General features: G+C 45.0%; 1 protein-coding gene across 1 annotated transcript in view; it reads right to left on the bottom strand.

The window, feature by feature from the left end:
• LOC104520820 (FERM domain-containing protein 6) overlaps positions 1-7,462 on the bottom strand; it is a 30,373-nt gene extending 22,911 nt beyond the window's left edge. Inside the window, exons 1-2 of the mRNA XM_010162620.1 lie at positions 7,367-7,462; positions 1,684-1,774 (exon numbers count right to left, since the gene is read on the bottom strand). Of these exons, the coding sequence (XP_010160922.1) occupies positions 1,684-1,774; positions 7,367-7,462 (187 nt within the window). The remainder of the gene's footprint in view (positions 1-1,683; positions 1,775-7,366) is intronic.
• Positions 7,463-10,324: the final 2,862 nt, after the last annotated feature.

Below are 10,324 nucleotides of genomic sequence, written 5' to 3'. Positions count from 1 at the left end.
GAAAAAAAAAAAAATAATAAAAAGGGATGTTAATTCAGGCTACTGGGCTCCTGCAACTCTTTTCCTTGACATTTTTCAAAGAGTTTTGAAAAGAATTAGCTTCTCTATAAAGGAAGAAGGTTTTTGTGAAGCAAGAAGAAGATTGTTTATGTTTAAAGCTATATGCAATACACTTTAAGGTCTAGTCAGCACAGCTGCTTTATGCTCTCTGGGTTGGGGTAGTTATACTGCATTTCCAACAGTCTGAAAGGCATCTGCCGCAACAGGGTATTTTGGGGCCAGAGCTGCTGAGCTTGACAGGGTGAAGAGACTGCTCCATACAAAAGGTGGGAGGTCAGAAAAAAGCAGGCTACAGAAAATATGAAATAAGAAAGATATGAAGGGGGAAAAGTTAAAGAAACACTAGGAGAACAGGAGAAGAGCACCTAATTAAAAAAAAAGGGAAAGAAATTGCCCCGTCTTACAGGGGAGGACAGGAGCTCCAATTTCACCCAAGACATCCAGCAAGTGGAATAGGCAAAAACTGGTGAACTGGTGTTATAAAAAGGCAGCGGAGAGGGGGACTCACAGGAACATAGTCAATTTGTGAAAGAGGTTAAGAGCATTCAGGTCTTCCTCACATAAAAAAACCCCAAAAACCACTGTTTTAAACACACAGATGTATTTGTTAGCTATCAGTTTAACTTCATTGATGGAATCTCTTGGAGACTCTACAAACCTTACGGAGCTAAACAGCTTACTCCAGTCTGTGGACTGTTGTGCCTAAAAAAAGCAAAAGTTCTCAGAGAATGAAAGCAGAAAGGAAGTGAGACAAAAACTTAAAAAACCTATTTTATCCCACATACTGATAAGGAGGCAAAAGACTTTTTTATTTAGAAGGACTCATAAAAGACTATTCTAATTTCAATGAAACAATAACTAGAATTGCAGCAGTAAATAACAACACACTTGAGAAAATTTTGGAGGGAAGAAGTCCTTTCCACACTTTTGAAAATGTGGGGAGGCAGGAAAAGGAGGACAACAGATCCATTTCTAATTACTAAGAGTTGGGAGGGGGTTGCCAATGCAGACAGCAGCCTAGAAATAGAATATCTCCTATCAGTTTGCTCCTTTAAGGTATCATCTTACACTGTTCCCTGGTCAGTACTAAGCCATATGACCAAGCAGACTGGACTTCAACCCACAGACTAAGAAGTTCTGTATTTCTCATGCAGTATTTCAAAACCCAGGGTCTCCCATACATGCATTCAGTCCCTTCAAACCATTTGAGTTTCCTCCCCCTGGTGTCACATTCTTTGCGTGTGACTTCAGAAGTAACACTTTCAGCCCCAAATTCCTATTAAAATTCACCTCCTGTTCAACTACTGCCAGTTTTGAATTCAGTGACAAATATGTTGGCTAGCAACTTGGCTACAGGAGAGAAAGAAAACCCCACAAAGAGGTGGAACCTAAGAACAAAGGAGGAGAACAAAAGCCCCCCCTCTTCTCCCAATTTGTCTGCCCACATACCAAAGATCAAAAGAGCTCCAAGAAGACTGTGCATAATCTACATACTTGGTGACCTTATTACAATCGAATTCCCTGCAGGCACGGCCGCTGTGTATATACGCACACACTGTAAATCCACAAGTGGGTCTGTGGATGTTTGCCAAGTCATTTGCTCCATGCATTGAGTTTGCTTACTTTTAACAATGCTGAGGCCAAAGAAGTGAGGCTCTTTAATCTTCACTAAATCACAAACTTGTTGAAAGAGCTCCTGTCCAGTGGCTTTGACCTGAAAGAAACAACCAATCCAACATTACAGATGGCTCACACACCTGGATGGAGCAATTCTCTTTCCTTAACATTGGCCAATACATTTTTGGGTACCACAGCAAAAAAAAAAAACCCAACCCACATAAGCAGCTTCATTTGCAGTATCATTATTGCCATTATCACAGAATAATAATCAACATCTTATTCTCCTTCCTTCACAGTGCAAAGTGGCTCAGCTCAGTAAGACACGAATTTAAAGTTTCCTCTCTATTGGCATCTTTGTGTAAGAATTTGGAGCACTACCGGAGCCCTAGCTTTGTGCACTACCTACCAGGCTATTCACAGGTGCTCTTACAAAAAGCTTGTTTGTAATCACAGAAATAAAAATACTACTTTCTTGAAGATTTTTTTTTTTTTTGAGAGAGAGAGGCTAAGAGGAAAAAACAAAAAGGAAAACTTTCATTCAGGAGAACTGAAAACAAAAGTACACAAACCAACCCAAGATTGATTGCATGGTTTGAGCAGAAATAGATCATGGGTTAGAGATGAGGCTGCTCTGTACCCCATGCAGAAGAGCTTATTCTGTCCCCTGCTGACTCCTGGTCATGCAGCAATTAACATCACCATCTCCTGAAACGGTCACCAGTGGCCTATAAGCTCTTGCCCATTTCCATGCCATACTGAGACCTTCCAGTACCCTGGCCTGCCATAGCTGAAGGAAGTGGGGAAGGACTGGGAAAGCTGAGATACCAGCATAAGCTCCTGCAGGGGACCAGGGGCTGGGCAGTATTTGCAAGCACGGAACAGGGTGAGAGAGAGCCGTGGCACTGAGCACAGCTACTGACTGCTCTGTTCTAGCAGGGCTGCTCGGAGCACAGGCTCCCCCATCAAGAGCGTGATTCTGGCTACCTGCATGTGCAGACCTGGATGCGTACTGCAATCAGAAAATTCCCCCACTAAATTTTCCTCCCACTCACAGCCTCATCATCCCCTGCCCCATCACAGCAAGCCAGGAGCTCAGACAGACAGACAGCCACAGGCACAAACAAAACCCCCAACTCCCCAACCCTCAGAGGCACAGGGGAAGGAGTTTTGAGCAAGAGCAGGTGGGGACAGCAGACAACCACCACCAACACAGACAAGCTCGGCTCAGCTGCAAAATGGGCCAGAACCTCTGAATTTCATTACTCCACTGCTAGATGATGAGGATTTAGCAGCGGCAGGAGCAGCGTTCCTGAGAGGGGACACTGCAGCGGTACCTTCACAGCAAAGATTACAGGGCAGAAGTCAAACACTGAACTCTCCTACAAACTAATCACCACCATCAAACTAATCGCCACCATAAGTCTTCAAACCCTTTTAGTGCAGGCATGTCATACTCCTCAGAAAACAGCTGCGCTCCCCTCCCTGCCCCAGGATGTACCAAGTCACTAGACATGGACAATGGGAAACAGGAGGTCATTCAAGTACTCATTTTCTTCTACTTGACAAGGCATCACTAGCCAGCCACTCACTACTGCTTTATCGGGAGCTTTGAAACCTGCGCTACACCAACACATGCACGTGCTTATACGGGCTTTGGGAGGGGAGGAAGTAGCACACAGTTCTGGTAAGACCCAAAACCACATCTGGGTGTCTTACTATGGGTGTCTGAATGAAACTGCACCCTTACAGTTTCACACCTAAACGCAGTATTTACTCAGCTGCTAAGAACACACAGCTGTACGGGAAAGTTGGGCACAGATCTGCCTCCTTTCTCAAGGAAGCAAGCTGTAAGCTTGTTCTCCAACCTGGGAAGGGCTCACTAAAGAAGAGGTGACCTCCCCCTAGCCAGAATGGTTATGTGTCTACAAGAGTCACTGGCAGAAGAGCTCTATGTAAAAGCTATACAATTAGATGAATTTTGTAAGTGGCATGCTTTCACACCCAAGGGAAGAAAAACTTGCTTTAAGATACTTACTTCTAGGGAACTGAGCACTTCAATGTTTTGTGACACTCAGCTCTAAAGTGGTGATTTAATCACATTTCCTGCACAGCAGGTATGTGAGCTACCACCTTGTCCGTTCTCCTTTTGGCACTTCCCTCTGTATCAAGTTTTACTCCCAGCTTTCAATGCTATGCAATACCGATTACACTCGCAATTGCTGTCCCCTCCTCCTGCCTTCCCCTGTGCTCAAAGCAACCAACATTTCCCTTTGCATTTTAAATCTGTGTGCTTCTCTTTGACCCTTCCTCCCTTTGCATATGGCTCCTGTGCCAAGCTCCATCCCAGACGTGCCATGAATCATTCCCTCCCTTGATACTCAGCTTTGCCCCATGTCAGACTCAGGGCTTCTTTACACATGAAATTTAATCCAAAATGAAGTTGAGTGCAAGTTTACAGAAGGTAACTGCTACTCCAGGGTCATTCTGTGTGCAAATATTTACATGTATTGGTTACCTATCTCTATTTTTCTTGGTCCATATGCTTTAAAACATCAGCTCTCCTGCTCACAGAACAACTGAAAGACTTCAGACCTATGCTTGCCACTCACCAACACACAAGACCTCACCAGACTGTCTCCTCTCCAAAACTTCCAGCAGCAAGGCAAGGACCAATACCTGTGGCTGCTTCTGAACTCCCCAAACACAGGTAGTAGCTGCCTGCCCTGCTCCCCTTGTTGGCAGCTGGACCTTTGCTAGCATAGGTCTCTCCCCTTTATTCAGCTGCTACCACCCCATAAAATTTTCAGAAACTTAATCATAAAAACTAGTTGATATTGCTCAACAGGTTCAAATCTATCAGTGAGATAAGCCACAATGCTGGCAGATAAACAAAACTCAAACTGGATACCACTCCAAGATCTTTGGTGCAACCAACACAATTTTTAGTTGCACCATTCTTAGTCACAGCCTGCTTAAGCTCCCTGGTGCTCATACCCCATCTCCCCACTGGGGCTGTCTAGAGAAAGGCATGCTGCTTTGCTCTCTGCTCCGACATCCGTCCTCCCCAGCAGAAACCCGCCACTTTGCTCAACATCCTCAGGGCAGAGGTGAGCTACAACACCCACTAGTTCTCCTCACTGCTCTGCTTCTCCTCATGTTCACCGTTGGCCTCGGGAAGACAGTCTGCCTCCTCACCATCCCCTCAAGTTTGTCTATACATCCAGCAAGGTGGACACCAAAGCTAATTAAAGAAGAAACTTTAAAATGGCACCTGCTCTTCCCTCCTCAACAGCATTATCTGTAAAGGGCTTAAGACAAATCCATTTTAAAGAGTGGGCTTCAATCTACATGTGACCACATAAAACACATATAGGCAAACTCTTATCTGGAAGGGTGGAATTTATATGGGAGAGAGGAGAAAGGAATTACCTGCACAAACACTGTGCTTATCACAGGAAGGATCTGTAATTTATTCTGCTGGAAGGATAACCATTCCTACCTACCTCACTGAGCTGCAAGCTTGCTTAGTATTTGCATTCCACACTGAAGAGGTTAAAAGGCTTTGGAAATCTTAAGCAGTGGCATTATTATTCTAATAAATGCAAAATAGCATCTGGGGTTGTGCTAATTAAATTTGGGTTCTACCAACATCACTAGAAAACTGCCTTGATGTTCTTTTAAAAAAACCCAAGATCTCTCCAGCTGTGAAATCTTACTTTTTGTTGTTGTTTTGAAGGGGTGTTGTGGTAAAGACAGAAGCCAAATGAAAAGCTGGTTTTGGTGACTTGCCCAGCTGTAACAGGTCATGTTTCACTCTCTATGCAATTAGGACACAACCGTGCGTTGAGGTCTCATGTTTTGGCCCAGGCAGCTATTCCCTTTCACACACAGGCATCTCCATGTACGTATTTTCCCAACCTCCCAGCTGCCAAAGCAAGGGGCAACAGGAGTGAGGAGGGAAAATGTCTTTAAAAGGGCTCTTGAGGGGTGCTGCGGCAGGGACCCCTCCATGGGACAAGGCAGCAATGCTCAAGGCACCTTGAATCTTTGGAGGGGCAGTAGGCAGGAACAGGGGACACACGGCACCTTCCCTCCATCCCTGCCAGCGCTCAATGTGAAAAATCATTTCTTATGCTTATGAAATACCCTGGAGGTATTTAAAAGACATGTAGATGTGGTGCTTTGGGACATGGTTTAATGGTGGACTTGGCAACGTTAGGTTTATGGTTGGACTTGATGATTTTAAGGGTCTTTTCCAACCTAACTGATTCTATGATGTTAGGATAAACTGCAGGTATCCAGTATTTACCATATGGTCTAAGTGCTGCCTAAACTTAATACAGTGGAATGGGACCCAGTGGTGGAGGAATAGCCATGGGCCCAGCTCAGGGACAGGCACAGTGAGGAACGGCGACAGCATCAGCCCCACCAGCACACTGCCCTCCTGCAGCTAGTCTGCACCTTCCTGGTGGCAGGGTGGGCTCCATTATCTTGGATCTTTAGCCTCCCTGACAAGAGGTATAAGAAGGTAAGATTTAGGGTCAGTCGCAACAGACCATTACCCTGGCCTGCACACCTGCCACCAAGAACTTAAGTAAACGATCATTTGTGGCTCACACAAAAACCAGCAGATTGGGAAAGCCTTCTGGGGTGGTAGATGGGCTGGGTTTGAACCAGTGACCTAGAAGCAGAGCACCCTGAATTTTGCTCTTAAAGCCTTGTTCCATCCAGCCCTCCTGGCTGTTTCAGTTAGCGATGCCACACTTAAGCACAGCAGGTAGGAAAATTCCTACATGGATTTTGAAGATTAGCGTGCATAGTTTCAAAAGCCACCGTTTCAATCAAGTGCTTAAAATAACAGTTCACCTCAACTGTCTTCTCCCCCTCCCCATCCCAGAAGGAGGAAAAAAACCAACCAAACAAAACAAAACAAAGCAAAACCAGCTCCCCAGCCCACACATGAGTGCGTGCACACGCTCACAAGAGAGCACTTATCTTTGAGGCTAGCTTGTCGCCTGAACATGAAGTGCCTCTGTCAGCTCCGTTTCTCACAAGTTCAAGGAGCAGCTGGTGTTGCACAAAGCGGCACCGCGCTGAGCTGGACGCGGTACCACGCTGGGCTGCCAGCTGACCTGGCTCTGCTGTCACCCGTGCACACACACTCAGTCATTTGAAGTGGTGATCAAGAAAGAAATGAAGCAACTTACCTCTAGGTTTTGTGCATACAAGTATTCAAAGGAGGGGAAAAAAAAACCCACCCCTCAATGGCTGTTTACTCTGCCTTCGAGTCTTTGAAGGCATCTGCAGACTATCAAAACCAGAAATAGCTAAAACACCAGAGAAAGCACACAAAGCCTTGACTTAGCAAGTGTTGGGCACACTTGCTAAGTCAAGGCATCTCAGGTTCAATTTTTAAAAAATTACTAAAATATCATCAGTGGCACATTCAGAGAGAATAAAAAGGAAATAACAACAGAAAAAGAGCAGAGGGGATCTTCTGTCCAAAAAGACAACCTGGACTTTTAAGGAAATCTGTGAATGAGTTGAAGCTGCCCAGTTAGGAAACGGAGCACCTCTTACCCTAAGCTGGCTAATAGCCTTTGGCTCAGCAGACCGCAGCAGGCTCTGGGGAGAACAACAGGAGCTAACAAAGCTGAACCACAGCCGCGGCCTCCCAGCCACTCACCCCGACAGCCAGGCTGAGCTGCTCCCGGTTGGGGAGGAAGACGCAGACGCTCCGGCTCTCCGGCTGCATCCTGCCTGCCAGCAGTGCCCTGCTCATGGTGGGCAGCTCTGTGGGGGCTGGGGTCTTCTCTCCAGGTGAGTGTCAGGCTCCCTTCATCCCAGGTACCTGCCAAGAAGGTGAGAGCATCAGTGCCACGCTCCTGCCAGTGCTGGGAGCACCCCGCATTTGACAGGATGATCTCCTCCTTGCTGTTTAAAAAAAAAACCAAACAACTTGTCTGTTTTACAGTGCCGTGGACAACATTTCCACCAGCATTGCAGCACAAACTGGGCAGAGTCAACCTTTAAATAGCTTGTGATTCCTAGGACAGCACCATAAAGCAATCGGGTCTCCCTAGAATAACAAACCAGCCTCAAGGTTTCAAGACATACGTAAGGGATAAAGGCAGATGACACCACTGACCACTTCCCAGAAACGTCCACAAAAGAGGCAGGAGCACCCCGTCCTTCAACCAGGCACCACACTCTCGCCCTAAGCAGAGATTTCAATGAACCATCAGCAGGTGTGTGTCAGTGCAGAGGGCTTCATCTAAGCTGTTTTCCCCCTCACCCCACCCCTAGTCCCTGGGAAAGCGCTGTCCCAAATCCTCTATACCTCAACTCCTAGGAGCAGATGGAAACGCATGAACTCACAAGGCTGTGCCGCTGTATCGTGCTTATTGTGAGACAAGCACTGCCAGCCTCCTCCCAAGGGCTGAGCCCAAGCTGCACAAGCATCTTAGGGTTGAACTTATCATAAGAGCAGAAATAAGAGCTGGAAATTCAGTTCACACCCAAAAGCACAGTAGCCAACATCATCTTCACATGGTAGCTAGTTTGGACACAGTTTCTTCAGCAACTTGTGATGTTTTATTTAGTCCTCTCTGCCCTGATGCTCTCCAGGATGATGAACCAACCTGTGGCATCTGACAAATCCAGCAAGAAGGAGAGAGGCTCCTCAAGGGTGAGTCAAGGATTAACACTGACAGAGACCAGAACCAGCAAGATACCAACAAGTTACAGGGTCCACTCCATCCCTGTGCAAGATGTGATGCAAGTCAAACCCCATCTGCCCCAAACAAAGTAACCCTGGCATGATCCCCTTCCACCAGCAACACCTGGACACTCATCACCAGCACAGCAGAGGTGCTGCCGGCTGACACCTGCCCGTAGAGCCCCCCATGCCCCTGGGGATGGGCATGTACCCCAGCACCAGCAGCCAAATGCACCAGCTCTGGCAGTGCTACCCTTTCCCACCGCCCACGGTGCAGCCCACCTCCAGGGGACAGGCTGTGAAGGGATGCACAGGCTTTTCCTTCACCCTCCAAAACGGATTGAAGGACGAGGCAACATAAGCAGCAAGGAAGCAGGTCATGTTCTGCTATCACACAACTTCCATACATATCTATATACATACACACGTGTGCATTACATGTATGTTTTAAAAGCATTTGGTATTTAAAATCATGTTTATCCTGTTTCAGAGGAAAAATATGGTGGAATCAAACTGTTATGTGGGAGATGGGAAAAACCAGTCACAGGAAAACAAAGAACAGTACAGAAAAAAGAGCTTGGATTTACCCCTCTCCCTTCAATTCCATGCTCAAACTTTTTTTCTTTTTTTTTAATCAAATACAAGAAAAAGATCTACAAGTGTCCTTTTGGAAGTATAAAAGCTGTTCCATGCACCTCCTTCCCTTAGCTGACCTATACAGTGCTTCTTGATAAAGTATTTTTGAATACAAGTTCTTTATGTAAAGCATCTTTTATGAGACAGAAGTACACAAAAATTGCATTTATTGTATTAATTAAAAGAGTGGGTTATTAAAGGCTATTATTATTACTTTTTTCAAAATCAGAATTTAATTAAAGAACTAGGAGTTTTAAAAAGGAGATTGCTCTAAATTATATGCAAGCAGGAAAAATAAATTTGACTTCCTGGGACAGGTGAAAGCTTCTATTAAATGAAATATTAAAACTCTGATTTATCCTCTCTTACTGATATAATTATACTGATGGGCTCTCTCAGGCTCCAGGCTACACACTACTAACAGCTGTATATAAATTACAGATGTCTACAGAATGACTCGAGGGCAACAGGTCACCATTATTATTGCCAGCTGATGTCATATGCACCATAAACTTTATCAACAGCATAAAGACCTTGGAGTATGAGCTCAAGCTTTCCAACATAAGGAAGTTTGTCTTCATTGTCAAACGGCTGCGCTGGCCCGTACAGATTCCCACTCGAAGGGGAGATCACAGACAGTGAAGACATTCACGTGGCTCATAACAGAACTGAAAATGGGACAAAAAGGGGACCATGAAAAACACATGCACACCTTTTTCTGTGGATAACCGAAGAAAGTAAATCCCACTTCCCCATAGCCTCTATAAAACAAAGCTTCTGGAAAGCTTTTCCTCTGGTCTCACACCTGCTTTGTCCATTTAAATTTTAATTTAAACTGCGGATCCTGGGAAGAAAGGTAGTGAGAAAGGGGGAGGAGAAGGTGTCTTCTTTAGTTTTAAAACAAATGAGCTTGTGGATCCCAACACAGCAGGTAAGAGGTTAAACAACAACCGTCCTTAATCTGAAGGGGGAGGTCAAACACAAGCCCTTCTCTTCTTTAGAGGTATGTTAGGATGTGATAAAACATAATTAATGATTAACTTGCTAGCATTTCATGTTTACATCCTTTTTTTTTTAAAAAAAAAAAAAAAAGAAAAAAAAAGAAAAAAAGCTGTGAGCCCAATGAAAACAAGTGGCCAGAAGGAATGCTCTTACTTAAACATACACAATTTCAGACTGCCCATATGCCATTCTTTTGTTTACCACAGATTCCAACCTCTTAACCTCAATTAAACCCTAAAAGCTCCAGCAAGTGCACTGCAGATGAATTAATAAAAGCTGAAGTCAATC

Source organism: Antrostomus carolinensis, unplaced genomic scaffold (genome assembly GCF_000700745.2).
Source record: "Antrostomus carolinensis isolate BGI_N321 unplaced genomic scaffold, ASM70074v2 scaffold9882, whole genome shotgun sequence".
In the NCBI taxonomy this organism is placed as follows: domain Eukaryota; kingdom Metazoa; phylum Chordata; class Aves; order Caprimulgiformes; family Caprimulgidae; genus Antrostomus; species Antrostomus carolinensis.
This window is presented reverse-complemented; position numbering and strand designations above follow the sequence as displayed.